The 24,730-nt window shown below is 40.0% G+C and overlaps 1 protein-coding gene across 1 annotated transcript; it reads left to right on the top strand.

Annotated features, from left to right (window-relative positions):
• The first annotated feature begins 227 nt into the window (after positions 1 to 227).
• Positions 228 to 23,567, top strand: LOC146361215 (NGFI-A-binding protein 1-like). Its single transcript, XM_084921658.1, has 9 exons — positions 228 to 406; positions 698 to 790; positions 8,510 to 9,312; positions 9,401 to 9,534; positions 9,807 to 9,858; positions 11,880 to 11,999; positions 14,718 to 14,889; positions 19,657 to 19,809; positions 20,033 to 23,567. Exons 3-9 carry the CDS (start codon positions 8,512 to 8,514, stop codon positions 20,107 to 20,109), a joined length of 1,509 nt encoding a protein of 502 aa, XP_084777784.1. The 5' UTR covers positions 228 to 406; positions 698 to 790; positions 8,510 to 8,511; the 3' UTR covers positions 20,110 to 23,567.
• Positions 23,568 to 24,730: the final 1,163 nt, after the last annotated feature.

Below are 24,730 nucleotides of genomic sequence, written 5' to 3' on the forward strand. Positions count from 1 at the left end.
AGCTTCTCCTGTCATCGTTTATACCTCACAGATCCATTAACCATAAAACATCCAACATTTTTGCAGCTCTTATTTAAACGTGTTCTTTCTTTCTTTTCTTTTCCCGCCCACTTTTCCTCCATTCAGAAGTGCGCCCGCACCTTCACCCAGTACCTTGTGTTTTCATTTTTTTTTTTTTGCGTAAACGCAGGCGGAAGCGCAGGATCGCACTACCGCGTCCGACTTGACGGTGCGGAAGGGGGAGTGGATAGACGCTGGGAGAGGACTCAAACACTCACTCACATACACTCACACACACACACACACACACACGCATTCATCATCCTCGCACATACACACACACTCACACACACTCACTCACACACACTTTGGAGGAGGAAGAAGACGCACCGAAAGACGCACGAAGGTCAGCGGCTTTTTTACTCATATTCTGCGGTTTTTCCCCTCCTTTCTCTTAACGGCAGTCGAGAGAGAAAAGTTTCCAGAAACAGAGAGGAGAGGAGAGTGGCTCGGTCTGAGCACGCAAACACAAGCAGGCGCGCTTCTTTTTGTCTGTGTGCGCCTTGGAGATAATTCTTGTCTTTATTCGTCTTTTGAATTTAGATTTTTTTTTTCCTCTCTTTTGAATTTTACGCACTTCGCTGCTGCTGCGGGACCTCTCCTTTGCGGGTTTCTTTGTGCGCAAATTGACACTCAGGAGGGGTAGTGTGAAAAGAAGAAGGAGGAGAAGGAGAAAGGGAAGACGAGGAACCGGACCAGGGCGGACCAGAGGGGGGCAAAAACTCACCAGGTAGGCTCAATTAAAGACGGTGACCGTGCATGTAACCTGCTGCTGCTGATAATAATAATAATAATGGTGATTGGAAATGTTTTGCAAAGACCCATTTTATGATTTTTATTTTTTATTTTCTTGGAAATGCTTGCAGACATTACTGCATGTGCTTTAAAGTCAGCTTAAAAATTCTATGAGGGGACGTAAAAACAGCTCTAAAGTCATTTTTACGCGCTGTAGCAAAACTATCTGCCTGTGTTATAACACTGTAGGGATAATAATATCCACATGAGCGGGAGGTAAACACAAACCAAAGCGCCAGTCCATTAGAAACCGTTTAATTGTTTTTTAAAAACGGGATGGGAATGCCTCTAAATACACATTTATATCCAAATTTCTAGCATCCTATGCAGGGTGGGTTGGTTTGCGGAGAGTGTCACGAGAGTGTCAACGGACAAGTTGCTACAGGAATATTTGAGGAAAGAGCGAGAGGATCTCCGATGTATTGTGCGTCATTTTGTGCCGTTTTTAGCTGCTTCATCACTGGAGCGAATGCCGGGTTTGAGTGGCTCTTTTTTCACAAAGGGTTGGAGTAACATCCCAGACAGTCTGGCAGATGAGCTGATGGTTTCCAGGCCGCTCGGGTGATGATATCAAACAGTAGTTCTGGGAATTTCCTCCTGAATCACAGTGAAATCAAAGGATTTCTCAGCTCGCTGAGGGAGGACTGCTGCTGCTGCTTCTGCGTGGCACTTCACCTGGAAATCCACTCATCATGAATGCGTGTACATGTGTTTTGTGTGTGTGCCATTGTGGCAGCGCACGCCTCGTTTCTCCAGGTGAAAAGATCCAACTGGCAAAACTCGCTTTTGTGGAGCAGGACTTCACTTAAGATTCTGCCATTCACACACACGCATTCATCATCCTCGCGCACACAGACGCACACACACACATACGCCTGCTGTGATGAAACTAGAGTAAGATGGCTGGGTGTTTGTGCAGATGGTTGAAAGAATTGACAACAAGTGGAACTGAAGTGGAGTGAATGAATTCAGGGTTTCTATTTGTAGGCACACAGCAGTGTAGAGGGACAGATAATCTTCTGCTGCTGAAAACACTTATTGAACAAGAAAACTCCTCTAATCATTTCATTGTTAGTTCATCTGGTGGTTATTCTCTTTTTTCTGAAAGAAGGCACGCTTTGTATTCATTTTACTATCTTACATCACCGAGAAAACCCCAAAGAAATCATCCTATACTGTTCAACTTTTACAGCTTTTGCTGCATTTAAGTCACAGCAGCTTAATGCCAAGGAACAGATGAGTAAAACACCTGAGTATATGATGATCTAGCAGGGTTGGGTCTTTTCACAGCCAATTTTATTTGTTTTTTTGCCACTTTTTCCAACCTATCAGTCTAACAATGAAGCATCTGTGGGGCTAAGATGGTGGTAAATACCCGTCTTAGGCTGGCGAGTGCCTCCTGAGCATCTGAAGGAGGATGAGTGATTTTATCATGAATACTAAAATGATAGGAGAGGCGTTCGTGTTCATCAGAAAATGAAACTTAATTTATATGTTAGTTATGTGGGGTGTGCAACATGCTTAACAGTGAACCTGAAAAATAATAACAATAATGAGTTTATCCTCAAATATTCCATTTCCTAAACCAACATTTAGAAAAAAAGCATGTGTATGTGGGGGTTAATGGGGTCAATTCTAAAGGCTCAAAATGTGGGTTCATTCTATCCCAGAAACATGACGATCATATCAGAAATACGTAGACATGCAAATAGAGGCTATTTTCAGAAGTAAGTGAGCCCATGAAATAGGTTAGCCAAACACACTCAACAAAGTGACCTCAACACATGAGAGCAGCTCAGCCTATATGCTTGTGAAGTAAATTATTTTAAATGCATAATATGTATAAATGAGTGTGGCGTGTTGCAAAAATAATGCAAGCCTGGACGACGTTTATTTAGTAAAGCCCTCAAAACTCGAGACAGCCCCTAATAAATCTGATGTTGCTAGCCATTTCTGGGTAAAAACGCTCCTTCAGGAGGAATCCCGGAGGTTTCTCCCTGTTAAAAGGGAGTTTTTCCTCCCCACTGTCGCCAAGTGCTTGCTCATAGGGAGTTGTCCGATTCTTGGAGTTTCTCTCCGTTATTGTAGGGTCTTTACCTTACAACTGTTGGTGTGATTTGGCTTTAAAATTGACTTGAACTGAAATTAACAAACACTGGAGCATTCAGAGTTAAATGAGCAGTGTGGCTTTTTTTAACCGGGCGTACATTAAAGTTTAACGTCCATGCATGCAAACAAACACAGAAAGCTAAATACCAGCAATGTTTTCAGGGTTAGGGTTTTTTGTTCTACCTGGTGGGTGGCTACAGAGGTATGGTTAGGCTAATATAAGCACAGATAGATGTGGGACAAGGGTCAAATTGGTAAATTCCCAGTTCATAGCCTAGAGCACGTCTGAGATTATCCATTTGCAACTTGAGGGTCATCATTAATGAGTTGCTGCATGGTTTCAGGTTAATCAATTTGAAAAAGTCTTGAACAGAACAGAGAGGCCGACATTTACTAAAAACACATGAATAAACTGGTACATGTATCAGCAAATAACATGCGGACAGCGGGATGTTGCTACAGTGCTTCTTCTGGCCTAATGCCTGATTGGTTGGTCACAGTCACATGGTGAGAATTTGCTCCTCAGAAAGCTTTGCTTTAGGCCAAGTGGGCAGTGCTACACAACTGTAATCACATTACAGTTACTAATCAAACAGTTATGGTAAGTTCCTCAGTTATCTGCATGAGAGGCAGATAGAAAAAAAGCCGTCGAGCATGCCGTTTTCCCTAGACGAACTCCCGAACCAAGCAGCCAGAGCTTTATTTTCAAAAGTACGGCACGCAGCATCGTAGCCTCCCTTTTCTGCTTGTACCTCCTTCATTCGTAGAATCACTAAAGTGCTCTTTGGGCTGGTTTTCGGCTTTGTGTTCAGGATCAGGATGTAAGCTAGTTTAGCCTAGTTAACCGATGGCACATTTCCAAATAAGACATAAAAGAAGACATAAAAGCAGCAACTGGGAATGAATAACTTCAGAGACTAGTCTACGATTAAGGTTGGGTTTTGTTTTGGGTAAAGAAATTGGATGTTGTTACCTTTCAGTTAAAGTCTCTTTGAGAGGACTTTCTGTTTTCCAGAAAGGCAAATATTTCATAAAAGAGGTGAAGGCTCACTGAACACTATCCCTAGATGGGTGACCTGGGTGACCTGGTAGATGTTACAAGATAAAAATGGAAAGTAATGTGCAAAACCAAACTCTTTTGTTTGTTTTTTTTAAGCAGTGCCCATCGGACAGTCTGCCAACTTGTTTCTGGGAGCAGCGGGCAGTTTTTTCAGGGTTTCTATTCAAGATCCGGGCTAGGATTCCCAATCTATAAAGGCTTTTTAAAGAAGCTAATAATAACCTGATAGTAGGATGATTTTGAGACTGAGTTTGTGCTCACAGACTGTTCACCTGTTTGCAGCCAAATCCAGTTTTAATAGAACTTGGAATACAGGCGGAAACCAGAAAACTTCCAGAAGCAAAAATCCCTCGCCTACAGATTCACACGCAGACGAGCAAAAGCTCTGAAGCGTCTGCAGGTTCAGAGTTGAATGAGCCAAATTACTCTAAAAATCTCAGGTTTTTATTGCACCTTTTCTCAGAGTACTAAATAATAACATTTCAAGAAAGAAAAAAACATCCTTATTCCAAGAATTAAATCAAATGTTGTGTGCGAGCTGCCAAATCAGGATGTTTTGAATCATAAATGAACCAAATCCTTAAGATCAGTCATTTTTGCTGTTTTCATAAGATAAGAAGCTTGTGTAAGCGCTAAAACAAAAGCTCAAGAGTTCTTTGTGAACTCGAGCTTCATTTAGTTTCAGTTTTTGTCACATTTTGTTCACATTGAGCTTAAATAAACAAACCTTTTGTCATTTAAAGACTGGAAACAGTCACGATTTCATGTGAAATTTTACTCTTGCTTTGACACAGTGATTGTTTTTTGCCGCGTCATTACTTTCTGTTAAAGCCACCGTAGTTGTAAGGAAAGGCTAACGTAAACTCTTGAGGTGACATAAATGGAAAGTGAGCGCACTGAGAAGTTGTGCTCAGGAAACAACAAGCCTTTCTCGAGTTTCACATCACACGTTATATCCACATTTTTTAAAAGTTTTATAGTGAATGTGATGCAGACCTGTGAACTTTAATTACCTGTTATTACCGCCCGTAATCGTTCCTCCTTTTCCAACCGTCACTCCAGGAAAGACTATTTTTATTTTTTGGTTAAATGGAGAGATTTCTACAATCAGAAAGTACGTTGACCTGTTTGCAGCTGGAAGAAGCAAGAAAAAAAAGGAGGCATCTTTCCTCTAGTCTAGACATGTTTACAGGTTTGCTGAGGGACACTGTTATTATTCAGTTGGTCATTTGTGTAGATGCTACAAAAGTTGTTATTCTAAACAGAATTTGTGAGTTTAAGATAAGGACATGGAGTGGAAGTTTCAAAAGTTGTCTGATTCCGTTTTTAAAAAAATTATTATTTTTTTTCCATTTATTGGGTTGTTTGCCTAAAACTCGTTTTTATAGAAGGAAACTGAGTTAGAGGAGCTCTTCTGGAGGTCACCTTGAGTGCCAGTGATCTCTGATATCTCTGTAGACTGAATAAATCCACGTATTTTAAAGAGGATGGTTTCAGTTTTTTGACATAGGCAGCTTTTGTCTTTCTCCCTGCTCACTCGACGCCTGCCTGCCTGGCTCCCTGGCTCCCTGGGCTGAGGCTCTCAGAGCCTATTCTGGGCGAGGCGAGCCCACCACCTACACATCCTGCAGGGGTGGAGAGAGGCATGTGGTCCTCCCAGTAACCCAGGCTCGCTGACTGCCACTCCTCTGTTAGCTGTAGGCCTCCGCAGAGCCTCACATGCACACAGGGAGAGTCGAAAAACAAGCCAGTTTCTGAGCTTCGCTCCTGCTTTCTCTGAGTTTGAGATGGCAAGTGACGAGATTCGATCATTTCTTTAAAATTAAAGGCCAAGCGAGTGTCGTCGTCAAAGGACAACGAGTGGGCCCGCAGAAGACGTTTATTCACAGGGATTCACAGATGTTTGTAGACCCACATTTAGAGCTAAAGCAGCAATTTAAAAATGCCATTTTTTTGTACATTTTATTACTGTAATAACAAGTTTGAGAACAGAGTTTGCAAAGTGCTTTGGCAGGCGAGCTCAGAGGGCAAATTAGAATAGAAAAAACAACTAAAGTTAAGAAAAAGTTGTTTTTTTCAAATAAAAACTACAAAACAAGAACTTAAACTGTCTGTAATAAATAACAATAAAAGATTAAAATAACAGTAAAATTAAAAAAACAGTAAACTGACAGTAAAATAACAACGTCACTTAAACAGCCATGTAAAAATGTGTTATAACACTTACACAGTTGTGTGCACAATTCCTGTTTTCCCAGTTTTTAAAGCTATATCCGTGTGATTTATAGCTTTCAGACGGAGAAAACAAACCACTGTTGTGTGTATATATGTGTATACACAAGAAAGCAAAGGGCATGACAGGATTGTAATTGCAATAAATAATGCAATGCAATAAATACTTTGTTGCAACGTACATATTTCTTGTACCTTCTCAGTGCAGATATTGTATGCTGGATGGGCAGGTTGTAGCAACCTACCTGTGATGTGTCTGATTTATTAGTATGCTAGACCATATCCCGGTATGATCACCAACATGTGCACCGTGTTTTCTCCACACTCATTTGATCAAGTTCAAATTTCCTCCACACACTGGAGTTAAATCCTACATGTGTTCCAATAAAGATTTCCATCTATCTACATGTGTTGTATGAATGCTTCATACAAGAGTTATCTGCTCGTGCATTGGTCTGTAGATTCAAGTCTCCACTTTGGAGCAGGAGAAGGACTCACCTGAGGATCAGAGGCTGAAAACAGCCAACATTTCGGTGATGTCTCCCTGAATTTTAATTGTAAACCACACAGGGATCGAATATAGAGAAGCCAGGATTGGGTTGATGCAGTGCTATCAACTAAAACCAATAATAATGTTCATTCAAGCAAAATATGGCACAGAAGCTCAACGATATTTGGAAAAAAAACACTAAATGAGCTACCTACGCACTTGCATCTGCTGTTAATTATGATTTTACCTTGTTTTTTGATTGTGTTTTGGATGTTTAGTAAGTAAGTTTCAGTTGTAGGTTTTAGTAGTTTTACTGGACTACTGTTGTTCGTAATTATTATTTCACTTCATTTCTGCCCTTTTCTTTGGTTTTAATGTTTACTTCTTTATTTGAGACACTTGGATCGACGTAGGTTAGTTAAAGCAGGGCAAAGCGAAAGCTGTTTGTGGTTTCTGGCGGAAAAGTGGAGGCAGATTTCACCTATCCACGCACCTGTGGACTCCTGATAAACAGGAACCCTGCACATGCCAAGGATCTTAGAAATGTGTCTCCATGTCGGCTCACAGCAGCTAATTCAGATGAGCAATGGAGCCTCCAGTGAAGACAGTAAAAACTGCACATTTATTTTTACAACTTTTCTTTTTTTCATCTTCACATTCTTCAGCTGTGAAGATTCAAGTGAAAAACTTGACTTCCGTTTTTTTGTCTCCAAGGTCAAAAGCCCTCATGCTGTCTTTTCAGTTTTAGCGTCTGCTCATTGAGAGAAACTCACGTTACTGCTTTGTTGAGATTGACTGCTGATGATCTTAACAAAGCACTGAGTTAGTGTCATGTGAGCGCATCGTTTTTTTCCCCCCTTTCTGTTTTCTCCTTAAAGGGCAAATTGGTGTTTCTCACCATTTGGCACTCAGCAGGAGGATTTCAGTCAGAACGTGACTGATTTGACATTTCTACATCTGAAGCGTTTCAACGACTCGATCTTAAAGAACTACCACAATCTGTTATTGTTATCTTATGGAAGATTAAGATTAAGGAAGATTGTTTCCTGGTACGGAAGTCTAAAATTGCCAAAAGTAAAAATAAATGGGGGGATTGTATTTCAGTGGTTATTTACAGTTTTCAACAACAATTGGAGAATGCTTTTAAAAAATTAAACAAACAAATAAAGCAGAAAAACACAAATTATTGACTGTAAAATTGCAGGGTGTAGCTTTAGCTTATTATACCCACACATTTTACAGAGTATAATCTAAATGGTGGCACTTTTATAACTAAATTTCACCAGAAACAAAAAAGAAAGAAAATATTAATTTGTATTAATGCCTCTGTTTATATATTATTTTTCAATATTTGTTTTTCTATTGTTTTTTATTTCTTTTTATTTATTTCTTTTTAATTTTGACAGTGTCAGTCCTCCGTACAACTGAACCAATTAGTAATAATATGTAAATAATACAGTATAAAAATCATCACAAATAACATATTTAATTGCTGATATTTATTTATTATTATTTGGATCAATGCCTCAATCATTATTATTTATGCAATATTTATGTGGCACCTTCAATTTGGGGGTCGGGGGGTGGATTTGGCACTTTTGGCCCTCCACACATTCATCTTCCCACTATATTAATAGGTTATAATAACTGTTCATCCAATCGTGGTATTTTTTTTTTTTTCAGATCAATATCTCATGTGTGACTGTTTGTTAGCTTAGCTTAGCGCCTGAGTGACCTTTGGCCTTCTGTTTGTCGTCTCTTAGGTATGGCAGCGGTGTTGCCGAGAACCCTGGGTGAGCTGCAGCTCTACAGGATCCTGCAGCGGGCAAACTTGCTCTACTACTACGAGGCCTTCATCCAGCAGGGCGGTGACGACGTGCAGCAGCTCTGCGAGGCCGGCGAGGAGGAGTTCTTGGAGATCATGGCCCTTGTCGGCATGGCCAGCAAGCCGCTGCACGTGCGCCGCCTGCAGAAGGCATTGCGAGACTGGGTCACCAACCCCGCCATTTTTAACCAGCCCCTCACCTCGCTGCCCGTGTGCAGCATCCCCGTGTATAAACTGCCCGAGGGCTCACCCACGCTGCTCAGCGCTCAGGACCGCGCCAGCACCGCCAGCGTCAAGATGCCCAAAGCCATCGCCGCCGCCTGCTCTGACCCGGGGAAGCTGGACGTGGCAAGGGACAAAGTGTCGGCTGGATCACCACTGCAGGGCAGCAGCGAGGTGAGGTTCTGGTCGGGCCACAGCAATGATAGCGAGCACAGCCTGTCTCCGTCAGACCTCGGCTCCCCATCTTCGCCCAGAGAGGCTTTAGAAGCTCTGGACGCAGCCGCCGTCCAGTCGGTCATGGAGTGTGTGGACAGAATGGCGCCCGGCCTCCCAAAGGCAGACCTGGCTGAGGTTAAAGAGCAGCTGAAGAACAACAAGAAGCTAGGAAAGATGATCGGACACATCTTTGAAATGAGCGATGATGATCCGCGAAGGGAGGAGGAGATCCGGAAGTACAGCGCCATCTATGGACGCTTTGACTCCAAGAGGAGGGACGGCAAGCACCTGACGCTTCACGAAGTGGGTGAACGCATATTTTTCTGGTTAATGTTGTCCTGTGGGGGTCTTCCTGTGTAACCTGATTTATCTGTACGTGTGTGTACCACAGCTGACGGTGAACGAAGCGGCGGCACAGCTCTGCATGAGGGACATGGCTCTGTTGACACGCCGCGACGAGCTATTCGGACTCGCCCGGCAGATTTCCAGGGAGGTCACCTACAAATACACCTACCGCACCAGCAAGTAAGAGCCGCTTTCCTTACTGAAGCCGACTTCAGATTTAAGTTGTTTGGTTTTAAAGCTAAAATTAGCCAACAGTGTTTGGACTACACATGTGACCATCTGTCTAAGCCCATCATGAATTACGTGTTCACATTTCTTGGCGTTTGTGATGCTTTCATTTTTAAAAAGCTTTCCCCAGGTAAATTGTCAGCTCAGCGAATTCTCGGCATAAAAACTGGATGTCAGCGGTTGCAAGGGAACTGACATGTGTGCATTATGACTTTTCTCTGCAGGTCTCGCTGTGGAGACCGAGACGAGCCGTCACCTAAAAGAATTAAAACAGAGGTAAGGTCAGATTTTTGTCAATTTGCATCTTGATATCAACATTTGTCAAATATTTTTGGACTTTACTGAGATGTCTCTATTTCCTTTAAACTATCAAGAGACTGTCCTAACTCTGGACTGTTCCTCCAAGCTATAAAAGCTTCTCAGACTCTCCATGGTGTTCATTAGTTTTCCTTGTTCGATTATAAAATTGACTGATATCCAAAAATCACTATCTGACATGATTTTAATATTTAAAAGGTGCTTCATACTGTAATGTAAACACCCTAAAATATTACAGAAAAACCAGAAAGAACCTCAGCTATCACATAATCCAATATTAGTAGCACTTGGTGACTGTGGGGAGGAAGTAAGTAGTAAAGAAGTAATTTGTTTTGTCCTAACTGATTGCAACCTGAATATATTTGGGGTTTTGGACAGTTTCTGGACCCCTCAGGGGTTGTCTTCTACCAAACAGTCATTTTAAAATGAGAAAGTAATCCCTACGAAATGTTTCCTATTCATTAAATTCACCAGTTTATTTGAAAACATGATGACCGGAACTGCCTTGCTGGCTAATTTTCAGTATTTACAATGTGTGAAATGTAAAGATGTGGCCAGCTGGAGGTCCTCTGCAAGACTTTTTCAGGAACATTAAGGGCGAATCAGCATCACCATTGAATAGAGTACAAAGGACTCTCAGTGCTCCTCTCCTGACACAGTTGACTGAGAGAGTTGTCTTTGAATAGCTCCTCTCAGCGTGTAGACCTCTGATCGAAAACATGTGGCGGACGCACACTCGGCTGGGACCTGGGAGCTGCAGATAAGCCGACACCTGCTCACAAAAACTACTCTGAGCTCTTAAAGATGGGGGAATTTCTGCAGAAATCCACAGTGAGAAGAAACTCCCCCGAGTCTGTTAATAAATCAAAGGAAGTTGTATTGTGTAAGCTTTGATAAACCCAATAACCAAAATAAGTAGCAAGAAATAGCAGCAATACTAGTTCTTCTTTTAAATAAATAAGCTTTATTAGTGTGTTATTAATTCGTTTTTAAATTGTAACATGAAAGAAAATAGTTGCAATTATTTATATGTTAACAAAATAAGTTCAAACTAATTAATAACAGAGTAAAACGCTTCTTAGCGACTTTAATAATTTTAATAAAATCCGCCTCCAGAAATGATATTGTTTTCTTATTTTAATTGTTTAATTGTTATTTTCTATTAAAATGTTCTCTATATTGCCTGGAGTTTTCATTAATATTATCATTTTTAAATACCAGAACAAGCCTTGAACAGCGTCAGTGTATTTTGTGCAAATTTAACCTCTAAAAACTCTTAGAAAACTGTCTTTGACCTGCTGCTCTGTTGCTCTGCTGTGCTCATGTGCTCAGTGAAGGGTGAAACATAAAACTAACCGTTAAATGTTCTTTAAATATATATATTTAAATATATATATTTAAATATATATATCACCCACAAATTGGATGTCAGTTCAAAAAAACACCTTCGTGCTTTGAAAATATTCCCCTATGGTAGCTTTGCATGAATCACAGTTTGAAATAATCCATCTTTATATCATACTGAGCCTTGTTGATTTAGCTCCTCCCCCTTCAAGCCAACTTTCTTTTGATTGGCTACCACTCCCAAACAGAAGGTTTAAAAAGCAGGTGGGTGGAGCATATAAGGAATTCCCTCTTACTGACATCATAAAAACCCATGAGTAGAAAAAACTGTTTGTGTGTTTGGAGCAGCTTTTAAAGAGTTCGGCTCATGGGGATTACCTGCACATACACTGACCTCATTATACTCTACCTGTGTGAAGATTTGCTGGTGACTGACACTTCACCAAGATGTTAGCTGTCAGTTGCAGGGTTGGGATTTGTAGTTTCATACTAAAACACCATATTTTCTTGACTACTGAGAGAAACTCAATTTCTTCTTGGCTCTGAGAACCAACCAGAACCTTCAAATGAATCTTAAAGAAACAATAAAATGGAAACCCAAGACATGTATACGTGTTTGTCTGTCACACCAACAGGAGAACTTCTTCGATATCCAGGAGGCGCTGCAGGCCATCCACATGCGACAGGAGATGCTGAGGGAGCAGCTGGCGTGCGCCAAGTCGAAAGGAGAGGAAACCGTTGGACGAAATCTGCAGGTAGCCATAAAAAACACTTGCCATCTCAATTCCAGAGAAGCAGCTGATATTAAAGCCTAAAGAGTTTATAAAAAAGTGCAGTGGTGATCATTCAAAAAGGCTGTTTCCTAAGAGCAGACGTCACCACTTTGTATTTATTTTTCTCATCTGGATGTCTTTTGAGGTTGATCGCCCAGAGTTGTCTTATTGGAACGACTGTCGTTCCTCACCATGTCGCCAGATGTTTGAGGCAATCCTAGTTAGACTCTTCACTGGTTTCCACGCCGCCGCTGCTGCTGTTCATAATTAGAGCCGGAGTGTAGGAGGACAGCTTTATGATCACTCATTAGCCAGAAAACATTTCAGCGCCTGCTCCCTGTGTGAACACATGTGGCCTAATGTATATGTACTCCAGCTGATCACTCAGTGTTTGTTACACCCGTCACACTGATGTGATTTCCGCAAGCGGCATTCAGGAGAAGAAGAGATTTCACGGCTGTGTTCGCACTGCAGGCCTCTCTGAACTGCTGCTTGTCTCTCCGTGCATGGACGTGTCCTGCAGTAATTTAAAGTGACAGAGACGTGCCGACTGACAGCAACCACGCTGCGCTGTTGCTTGTCAGACTTCACTTCGCTGAAGCTCATTTAAGGAGATCATTTTCCTGCTTTGTAAATTCAAGCTCTTTCCCCGGGTTGGTTTAACACACCCAGGAGGCAGATGCAGGGGGCAAAAGTTCACCCTGAGCTCAGGTCACTCGGATTTAGGTCAAACCTCAAAGCAGTTCAGAGATATCGCACATGCCGTTTACCTTACAGGTCTGAACCCTCACACGGGTGGATGACAGGATTAAAAAAGGATCTAGAAATCTTCATCATGCTTCATAGTCATCCTCTAGGTATTATCTATTATAAATGAAGCAAAAAAAACAACAACAACAGTGAGGCAGAGAGATATTTGCACTGATTTACATTAGGCTGTGTTTAGTTTTAGCTTACATGCTTCTCCTTTGCCCTTCAGTAAACAGCAATTTTTTTTAAAAATCAGAAAGCGTTTTCTCTCTTTTCTACTTAACCTGCATGTTAAATAAGTACAATATCAGAAACTAGAAGGTAATAACTTTGAAATTAAGACACTGCATTTATCAAAAAGAATAAAATTCAGCAAAAATCGGTGGATTTTAAAGGATTTATTCATATGTATCAATTAATCTGTGTATGAAGGTAAAACTGGTTTAACCTCAGATGCTTCTTCGTGCTCTCACAGCTTGTTTAGCAATTATATGCAGAGGTGTAGCTAAAGAGGGGGACCTGGGGTGGCCTTGGTGCCCACCTATAATTATACCAGAGCAACCATGTGTGGAAGTTACAGCGATTGTAGGTGTTGATTCTCTTTTTAAGGAAAAGCTGTGTTGTCCTCCTTACAAAATATAACAAATGTCAAGTCACATAATAATATGCAATGAAAGCAAATTTACAACAAAAAAAACTTTTTTAAGTTGAGAAGAATAAATGGGTTCATTTTGCCTGTCGTTCCCAACTCCCTATGTGTGAGATGTTTTCTTAACTTCTACCACTCAGTAAACTAAAACACTGGGTTAGCTCGCCGTTAAATCTCATGCTTCAGGCGAGCCGCCATATTGTTAGAGGGCAGCGATGTCTCCTGATGCACTTTTATGAAGGCAGTAAGTTTATCCACGACTAAATAGTTTTAACTGGTTTGTTATTTATTTCCCACGGAGCCTCCCCACCTCTACCGACTGGTTTTTGTGCCTGGAGAAAATCCTGGAAACGCCCGTGTGTGTGACCATGACCTTTTCCCCGACGGTCTGAGTGTCACTGTATTTACTTGAGTCATTATTTCTGTAGTTGGTATTAGCAATAACTGAAGGTCAAATTTATAGTGAAAAATTCCTGCCATTATGCATTAACTCCTACTTTAATGAAGGTTTAAACTTAAAATGATACTTTGATTATATTTTAAAATGTAAAAAGGCTAATTAGTGTTAAATCCATTCTTAAATTTTAGACCTTTCATAACACTGTTTCTTTTTTGATTTAGAGATTACTTGTAATCCTAATCCAACAGTTACAAGTAATTTGCACTTAAAATGTCCTTTATTTCTTAAAGGTGCATTGAATTCCTCTTTTGTTTATTTTATAACATTGGAACAAAGTCCACATTGTGGTTGGTACTTGATTAAAAGTTTCTTTGAAGATTTTTAAACCAAGAACTGGATTTAAATTTCTTTGTTCTCACGTTCGAGGTCGTCTTCACGTGCACCTCTGGACCGTACTAGTTTGTATTTTTACCTGTTAAAGACCAGTAAAGCTCAGGATCCACTTTTTTATCTACCTATAATGTCTCAGCAGATCCATTTATCGCAGTCTTACTGAGAGTCCACAGATGAAAGTCACATCTTCATATAAAAGCTTGTGTTTTCTAACATCTAGCACAGGGGTCTCCAACTTCAATCCTCGAGTGCTACTGTCCTGCAGCTTTTAGATGCATCCTTGTTCCAACACACCTGAATCACATGAATGGCTTGTTACCAGGCCTTTGCCAAACTTGATGGCATGCTGAAGAGGTAATTCAACCATCTGATTCAACTGTGTTGGAGTAGGGACAGTAGTAGAACAGTAGCTCTCGAGGACTGGAGTTGGAGACCCCTGATCGAGAGACTGCAGAAGATATTTTTACCCACAGTTCATATCTGACTGCTGTTTGTTTGTGTCCATCAGATGCAATTGGAGCGTCTGCTGGCGAGGCAGATGGAGATCCTGCAGGATGCCGCTGTCCAGGAACGACTCCAGGCTCTGGACTGGAGGATCCCCCCCGCCGCCTTAAAGTACCTCAACAATGCACAGAACACCAACGGAAACGCAGCCGTTGACGCCAGCAGAGACAGCCAAGGTAGGGCGGCCGTTAACAGAGGCGTGTTTCACCCCCGCTGTTAGATATGTACTATTACAAAAACATAAGGAATGAATTCAAATGTGACATGGAAATGAGGCTACATTTTAAAAAGGGATGAAGATAAAAACCACCCACGGCCCTCATGAAATCCCGCCGTCTTTGATGCTTATCAGCGGAAACCTGAACTTATCAAAACATTTCTGGTTGCAACAGGCACACCTCCTCAGTATGTGGTCATACTTGTCAGTACAGCCGATAACAACACAATTAAAATTACACAACAAAGGAATTTAAAAAGGTGGAGTCTTTTAAAATTTTTATGATGCCTCGCTTTGGTTTGTGCAAGGAGAAAATACTTTTGACTCCAAACCAGTCAATCCAATGTTTAAGGTGTGATCATAAAGTTAAAGGACTCTGGCATTTAAATGTTTATGTGAAGTTTACCAAACATTTCTCTTGAAGCATATTATTATCTAGTAATAAATCTCCCAGGACGTGCGAAAGACGATCCTGACTGAATAATGAGGTTAGATGCAACTCTGAAAGCAAACTGAAACTCAGGAATATTAAAAAAAAAGAGCCCCAAACCACTTCCAGTAAACCATAAATCTGTTTTTTTGTCACATATTAGCAGAAGAAAAGCTTTTTTTATGCAAAACTGCCCATGACGGCTTCCGCAAAAGCATAAATCTCCACTCTGTTTGGTTTGTTGCAGTATTTTTAGCACCTTTTGCTAGTTGTTGCTGGTCTTAATCACAGTTGGAAGCAAAAGGAGTAAATCTCAGAGTAACTAAACTTTGACCTGATTGTTTTACCCCTTGCCATTCACTGGAAATGTAATTTTTTTTTTTTTTTTTTTAAATCTATGGCTGCATCCACTAAAAGAAGATCCAGCCAAAAACAAACCTTTAATATAAAAACACCCAGAACTGATTTCCAGTAAATTAAAAACTCTATATTTGTTTGGCTTTTTCAAGTATTTTTAGTATCTTTTGTTGGTTGTGGCTGGCTCACTGGTGCCCCCTGTGTCTAATCAAGAGAAAACACCTAGTGTTTTTTTTCCTTGCTTTTTTCCTTTGTAGCTTCCTTGGTAGTTTATATGTTTAGTGTATGATAATCTCCAATAAATGGAGACTATGCTGGGCATTTTTTCTGTCAATGAGCTAAAAAATATAATTTAATAATATAATAATAGTTTAATAACATGTTAAGTCACTCACATCTGTTTTCAGCAAAACATAAACCTCATATTTGTGTGGCGTGTTCGAGTCTTTTTAGATTCCTGCGCGATTGTTATAGTTGGCTCAATGTTGCCCCCTGTGTCCAGTTAAAAGAAAGCACCCAGCAGGTCTTTCCTTGGTAATTTTAATATTTTCGTTTTGAAACATAACTGAACAAAAGTTGCCTGGCTAATTTTCAGATTTTTAAAACTGATAACAGTGTAGTGATTTAATATGTGATATTCAGGTTTTTGCTCTTATCGACTTTGCATGGATCAGCTGTTGTGTTTGTTGCAATCCAAGCACATGCTTATCCTAAGTTGCACCGGACCTCTGGTGGACAAACTGTGCAAAATCAACACTCAAAAAAATGGTTTAAGTGGGTTTCTGTCGTCTCATCTTTTTATATATTTAAAGTTTCTAGTCACATCAGCAAATATTGCCCTTCCTATAAACCAGTCCGTTTTTTTTGTTAAACATCTCAGGAGTTGAACCCGGCCGCTCTCAGTCATATGGCATGTGGTCATCCACTCAACACGCTGAGCTAAACTGGCACCCAGTCAGTTTTTTGTGATTAATGAGCAGAGATCAAAAATCTTGAGTCTAGAAAAACATATCCCTTTTTTGGCTTGTCTAAGCATTGTTAGCATCTTTTCTTGTTTTTGTTTTTGTTTTAGTGACTCACTGCTGCCCCCTGTGTCCAGTCAAGAGAAAACACCCAGCTGGGGTTTTGTTTTTGAGCCAAATCTTTACTCTTTGTTGGTCTTTAAGCTGAATAGAGGCCGACATTCTTGGAGTGCACCAAGTAATTTGCAGACATACTTCATGTCATAAATGTCACAGGATGCGTGGATGGAAACAACACCTATAGGTGCTGATTTTCCACACCCGGCCGCCGTGGCAGCTGTCACCTTTTATTTTGTATTTTTTCTTCATCTCCATTTGCTCCCACTCCGATTTCTCAAACAGAGACGTTGGGGGGGGGTGCATCATTATTCAGGATCTTACGTCTCCTCCGGGCCTCATCTCATTTTTATCCTTTTCCTCCCTCACCCACTCCCGACAGCTCATTATATCGCTGTTCCCACAAATCCCACAATGCACCTGTAATTATCACGCCCACGCCTGTTTACCTCCAGCCAGTTGCCTGGAGGGGGGCGTCTCTCTCTCTCTCTCTCTCGCTGTTTACTTCTCTCTCTCTCCTCCCCCTCTTCTTCTCTGCTCTCCTTTCTTATTTTCTTCTTCTTCCCCCCTTCTGTCATTTTTCTTCTCCTGCAGGTTTCCTTTTTATTCTCTCGTTCTCTGCCCCTTTATGTTTTCTTCCACTGGGATAAAACCCTGAAATTTAACAACAAACTGCTCAGTAGAAGCACCTCTTCTTTTGCATTTTTTAAAATGAAAAACAATAAGAAATGTTGAGTGTTAGTGCTGGGAATTTTAAACAGCGTGGATGCTGAGATAGTTTTTAAAAAGTTGGCTTTCAATAAAACAGTTGATTTATCTGTAGAGGCTTAAGGATTAAATCATGGGGTACATGCAGCGTCCATCCTGGCTTTCCGTCATTTGAGATTTGACTGCAGCTCTTTTAATTTCATCATCTTCCTACACAATAATTTAATGGCACCCAGCTCCTTAAATTTCCATAAGAGCAATGGAGACTTGTATGGCCAATAAGGCAAGTCTGTTTCACCTAATTTGAAAAGAAGAAAGAAAATAACTGCAGTTTCTGACCGTTTGAGCTAAAACATCTGGATATTTTTAGATATTTTGCAGATTTTCTGGAAGGTTAGATGAAACATGGCATCCTTGCAAAGTCAGGCTAAAAGCAACACTTGGAGCAGCTGCTGGTCTGCGAAATATACTTTTTCTAGCAGAGCTAAAATAACCAAAACTAGGAAGTCTGTATGTCATGTCATGTTATAATAGCAGACTTCATTATAAGGGTATAATTAACCTCAGTCTACTGCATATTTATTTGGTAATCAAACAGTGATGCTATATTAATCGATTTGTTAATTGTAGTAAATTACTTTGTTAGAGTCACTGCATTACACTGTTTGTACAAACTCAGCATTGTACAAACAGTGTATAAAGTACATTTGGTTGCTTAACAAAGCTTTTATTGTGAAACATTTTAGGAAACATGCATTCATTTTCTTAACAGCTTATTTAATTTGGGGTCTCATGATCAGGGGGTACAGCCATCACAGGCCGAGAGGCGGACATCCTCAACATGCTGAAGAAATAAATGTCAGACTTACTTTTATCTTTTAAGAAACATGACAAAAAGAGAGAGAAATGACACATACAGAGAAGTGAGGAAGACAATCAGACAGGCAGAGATGGAGATTTATGATGATGAACATTTAATGATCCTGTCAGGTAGCTTACAGTTTACTCTAATGTACTGTGATTACATCAAACACCACTGTTTATAATGTCTCTGGATAAACTATTTAAACCTGGATAAACCTGAATATGTTAGTTGTAACAGCAAATGTATTATTTTACACACTATGTGTGACACCGCCTTAAAAATGAAAGCGAAAAGCTGCAGTGTCACTGTCCTCTAAGTTTATGCAGTGCCTTTTTTATACAGTCATCGGAGATTACACAGACAGTGTAAACACTTCATATGAAGTCCAGCTGAACAGGCTCAGACAGAAGTAAATCTTTACGATGCCTGGCTTACCTTCTTCTTATTAAAGCTCGTCTACCCTCCAAAGAAAAGAAAAGGACCTTTATATCTATTTCAGCATAATTGAATAATTTTATCCCAAAAACAGAACTCTATCTCCTTTTTTGGAAAAAGTACATGGAAACTTTAGCAAGCAGGAAATATATGAAAGGCCATATCTTTTAGTACAGCACGTGTTGTGTGATTGAAAGCTGCACTATTAGCAAATAGCTACAAAAATGACAAAGAGTCATCTGGCTCTAATGTCACATTTCTTTGTATTCTGTGTAAAATTCATACCTTATACATGATAAAATATCAGCAAAACAATCCCAAGACAGGAGGCTAATGTGCATATAAACAACTAAATAACAGCTGCATTGGGCACAAGCAGTCGAATGTGGTGGAAAATACTGTCACAGCTTCCCCTCATCCACCCTTTTCTCCTCCGTCTTTGTTTCTTTTTTGTCTCTCAGAGGGAATAAAAGGCAAACATGAGGGATCAGCAGCTTAACACACACACAAACACACTCATTTTGTTGCTACAGGGAATATTGAACATATAAAACAAAGCTGGTGTTACATCAAACATCTGGGCTGATGTTGACTTCTATCCCAGTGGATTTACTTTAGCTTAATCTCAGAGATAGTAGGTGAAATTTTCATTTTGTACTGGGCTGTTACTTACTGAATATTTTTTATGTCACTATTGGTTGTTATTCCCTGAAATTCCTGGTGAAAATAGTGGCGAAGAGGGCAGTTATAAAAAACAGTTTAAGGTACTTTAAAGGTTCTTTAGCTCACTTTTCTTTGAGGAACTGATTGGGAAAGCTAACTGTTTTTGCCTTTATTTTTTACTTTTTCCAGATGAGCGACCAATAAACTTGCGGGTGGTAAGTCAGAACATGCAGGAAGGCGACCTCCCACTGGGCAAGCAGCTAGCCAATGAACTGAAGCGCCATCACAACCACATCAACAGCAACAACAGCAACACAGATGAGACCAAAACACCAGCAACAGGTTAGTGATGGCGACTAACCTGAAATGATAATCACACAAAAAATGTAATGATTTTTCAAATGAGCAGGAAGTTAAAAGGATGTGCCTTACTCAAAGACACTTTGGACAAGATTTAAGCTCATGGAAGGATACATACAACAAAAGTGTTTTACAGTAACTGCTCTGCAGGCCTTGTTTGTTATTATAAAGCTCTTTGCTGATGACATTCTCCTTTTTCCTTCAGAAAATGGAACGTCACAGCGGGCGTCCACGAACGCAGAGAAGAAGACCATCAAGTCAGAGCCTGAAGACTCCACATAGTGCCTCCCGCCTCACCATTCAACCCCCCCCCCCCCCCCCCCTTAGTACCCCGCCCCACTTCATTCTACTCACACTTGACAGTATGCAGTTACTATCCATCAATAGATACTAAGCAAGCACAGACACAGTAGAGCCTTAACAACCAATGTTGCCTCATGAATAGCATTTATTTTTCTTTGATTTAGTATGTTTGTTTCTTTGTTTTCAAAGGTATCTGCCAAAGCACCTAAAGAGCATTTTGAGAAGTTCTTCAGTGCTCTCTGGTCTTTGTCTGTTGATTAGTTGTACACATTAGATGTACCTGTAATTTAAGAGTAATCTGTTGCAGACATTTGTGTCCTCTTTACCTCTGCCTTGGTGTTGGTTTTCCTGCTTTTTTTGGACAGCCAGTGTGCAGGCTGTGATACTGGGGCTGAATCTTAACTCACGCGTAGATTCAAAGATGGGGGAAAAAGCTAATTTCTGGAAAACTTTTGCCATGGTGCTGTAAGTTTAGCTTCTTGATAACACTTTATATTTCCCAAATCTGAAAGAGGACGTTATCAGATTTGGCATTTATTTACAAAATATTTAACAACCACGTTTTTGATAACTTTCTATAGTATAAATGAATTGGAAAAGACATTCGTGGTCCCCAGAGGACGAATCTCAGGCCTTGTTCAGACTGCTAGCTCAAATCTGTTCAGAATTTGGAAAATAAAAACTCGTGAAATTTGATTATTCCAAAGAGGGCCACACCCCATTTGAAGATTCCTTAAAATGAGGGATTTAAGTAGACTTTCAAAAGCTAATTTTGGGCTAATCTCACCTCATTGTTGGTAACGCTTTATAAAAATAATATTTAAAGGCGATGACATCTGTGCCAAAACTCAGGATAAATAGCTAAATATTTTATGTATCGTGTCTGAGTATTTTATTCAGTATATGTAGGAATCGGAATTTCAGTGAGTCAGTCAGTTACCTACTTTGGTCAATATCTCTGGACTAGCATCAAATTTGGACATTCATACTCCCCAGAGGATGAATAAGGGGGCACATCTACACGGCTAGTTCAGTTTTTTGACATTTGCAGTTTAGTTTTTAGAAAGTCTGACTAGCAACAAGAGAAGAAAAAAAGAAGAAACACCACGCTTCTATTCAGCCGGCAGATCTATGTTCCTGCCCTTACCTATGTTCTGGTGAGGGCCCAAGGAGCTCAATCAATTGGGGGGAGCTCAGAGTAGTGAAAAGAGCAAATTGAGCTGGTTCATTTGACCTGGATAACTCTTGGACTTCTAGGTAAAGTGTTTTAGGCACATCCTCCTGGAATGAAGCCCTGGGTTAGACCCAGGTCATGCTGAAGAGGTTTTATCTCTTGTCATTTGCAGTCTGAATAAAGTCAAAAAAGCTCTATAACAAGGAGATAAAGTAGCACAAATTTTGAGACAAACGTTTTTGTTGTTCATGACATAAATTACACTTAGTTCCTTCCCATCACGTTCAGCTGCTTTTGTATTTAGTGCTTTTTAGCAAGATGGTGGCTTAATGTCACTGTGACCACTTTAGTTGCTAATACTAGCATTTAGCTCAAAGCAACACACATACAGGGTGTCTCTAAATCAGTGTAATACTAAACAGAAGCTAACAAGACATCCATAAACCTTCTAAAGTCTAAAAATGAAACATGAAAACATGAAAACATAAATTTTTTTTATTGTAAAATATGTTAAAGTAGCATTTTAAGATAAAAGTCATAAAGGTAGATTTTTTTCATGACTTTAGAAGCAAAGCCTAACTTTTTAGAATAACAAGAAGCTTTTTTTAAAAAATGTATTTATTTTTTTATTTTAGCTGCGTTTAGCTTGTGTCATCTTCTGGGCCTCCGTCACTCTCCCAATCCTAACGTAGGTGTCTGCATACTGTAACTTGAAACAAAGGTGTAAGTACTGTAGGGAGACTGAGTTAAGATACAGCCCCTGTAGCAGTTCCTATTTTTTATTGTGTTTTTCATTTTTTTATCGTTCACTTCAAATAGGGAAACTGGCGAGGTGGGATTAATCCTCCCTGCCTCGCTCTTGTCTTGTGTATATTTATGGGATGGGAGGTAATTTAAAAAGAGGATGTACAAGAGCTGTTGTGGAGTAGCACCAGGGGACCTCTGTCATCCGTCTTGGCAGAATGGCTGGGCTGGCATGCCAGAGGCCGAGCTAATTGGTTCATTTCACTTTGTAATTTAGCAAAACACTGCTGTTGAACCAAAACCACGCATCTGCAAACAGGGAGTATTTCAGGAATAAAAAGATGCCTGTGAGGTTTTTTAGAACAGATCCAACAAGCTCCCAGCAGCCCCATGGGTTAAGGAAAATTTTTCTGAAGACAGAATTAAAATCTTGCAGGTTTGCAGGTTTTGTTTTTTTTATTTTAATTTCAACAGCAGCTGGGGGGGGAAGGAAAACTCCTGTTTGCCACTGCTGTGCGTGGAGCAGCAGCCTGGGTCTGTAAATAGTACCGTGATAACAAATAGTGCTAGCCTAATCTCTCAAACCAGGGTTTTTCCTTTGTCGAGTGTAACTCTGCTGTAGATTTTTGGTGTCAATACAATGTTTATGTATGTAGAGCAAAAACATTTAAAAACAAAGAAAAAGAAATCTTTTAAGTGTCACTGAGGAAAAAAAATACAACCACGTGAACGTGTCTGGTATATAAAAAACATGCTTTACATGATGATAATGTTGTTAGCCTTAGCTCTTAACAGTGTTTAATCCACCTGTGATGGCCATCGGTGCATATTTCAAATGTGTTTTTGCTGTTTAGAGGTAGATACATAACAATTAAGTGTTCGCTGTGTTTTTACGTGTTCGCCACATTGTGTAAATACGTCTGTTTGGTCCAAGATGATGATGATGATGACGTCCAGACAGTTTTTGGTCAGACTCTTACCCTGCCCCCCTCTACAGATAGTTTTAGTCTCACTCGGCGTAACGACAGGCCAATGCAATATTTATGTAAGTAATAAGTCTATTTGCATTTATATGGATTCATCTTTTTTGTGCTCAGTAACTGTATGTCTGTCATCAGGGTGGGAAATGTTTGTGTTGTCTCGCTTTTAGTGCACAGAGCACCACGTTTGTATTTAAAGACATCATTCTCCTTTCACAAAAACTCCATGAGGTGGTTTTGTTTTAACTAGCAAAGACTTGGGCTTGTAAAAAAAAAATTATATATATATATACATATATATATATCGTTTGGGAATTTTTTGTTTTGTTTTTTTCCCAGCCCGATCAGCTCAAACACTGGCCTGGTTGGCGTGACTGTCGCATGTCTGAGCTGCCGTCTCACTGATCACCCTTCTCCTCACTGTTTATTGTAAAGTGATAGATTAGGCTTCACCTAGTTATGCACCTGTTTTTTAAACACTAATATATTTTATTTGTTATACAGCACATAAACATTAAACTTTATTTTTTTGAACTCTATTGTGTGGCGAGTTCTGTGATCAATGACGTCCAAATCCGGTTTGAACCTGCTCGTGAAAGGTATGCCTGCATCTGTGGGATGGTCCTGGGACTTCACTATTATAACTGATCGTCTGCCCATTTGCCAGAGACTTGCTGAATTCCCTTGAAAAAAAACTGATGTTGGCCCAAAACTTGAGCTTATTGTCAGCCATAATACTCAAAATATATCACAATGCCTCCGTTACTTGTTGCGCCTGAAATACTGCTGACCTTTAAAATTAAATAAAATTTTAACTATTATTTTTGAAAGGTTCTTATTGTTTATTGCAATGTTTGAAAATAGTTTAAAAGGTTCTAAAATTAGTTCAAGGTAACAGCTTCCATGTGGTGCGTTGAAGCGATATCAACTGTTGTTAAAAAAGGGCAAGGCTGCAATTTCATGCAATACCACTCAGAACCACAAGGCAGTGCGATGAGTCACGGGGTCAGCACCAGAGCAACTCACTTTGGTTCTTTCATTTAAATAAAAACATAAAAGAACAAGAACAACAAAAAAATAGTAGAGATGAATGCTGCCACTTTTATATCCTTCACCAGCCTTTAAAGAGTTCTGCCGCCCACTTAAAAACCCCAAAATCCCATGGGCCCCACCAAATCTTCACCACCCAACAGGGAGTCCCGGCCTACACTTTTGGAATCACTGCGCTAAGATACTGTTTATCCAAAAATTAATTTAAGCTTGGGTACTATAGTGCAGTCAATATGAACTTTTTAACACTTTCATTACCAAATCGTATCACTTGGTTTGATATTTTTAGTTCCAAAAGTGGATCAGAATTCAGTTGAGGGAGCACAGTGACCTGTTTGGCCGGTCCATAACAAGTAACTCATTAAGAACACATCCTTATTTATAACCGCAGACCCTCTTTAGTAAATGTGGAGTAGCTGAAAAGAAATATTAAAAGTTTAAAGGAGCACACATCTGAAACACTCAGTAATGGCAAAATGCTGGCCCCTGGTGGTGAAAAGGTTAGTAGGGTAATGATAAACAGTACCTTTAACCTGCATTCCTTCTAATGGCCAGCAGGGGGCGACTCCTCTGTAAGTCTGATTGCATAGAAGTCTATGATAAAAAAAAACACTGCTTTTCTCTTAATCTGTGACCTCAGTAAATGCTTTCC

This window comes from Perissodus microlepis, chromosome 23 (genome assembly GCF_051167445.1).
Source record: "Perissodus microlepis isolate ML-2025 ecotype Zambia chromosome 23, ASM5116744v1, whole genome shotgun sequence".
In the NCBI taxonomy this organism is placed as follows: Eukaryota; Metazoa; Chordata; class Actinopteri; order Cichliformes; family Cichlidae; genus Perissodus; species Perissodus microlepis.

Coding starts and splice junctions, on each gene's coding strand:
- LOC146361215 (XM_084921658.1), top strand. CDS start 8,512: ATGGCAGCGGTGTTGCCGAGAACCCTGGGTGAGCTGCAGCTCTACAGG. Junction 9,313..9,400: donor AGCACCTGACGCTTCACGAA/GTGGGTGAACGC, acceptor TGTGTACCACAG/CTGACGGTGAACGAAGCGGC. Junction 9,535..9,806: donor TACACCTACCGCACCAGCAA/GTAAGAGCCGCT, acceptor TTTTCTCTGCAG/GTCTCGCTGTGGAGACCGAG.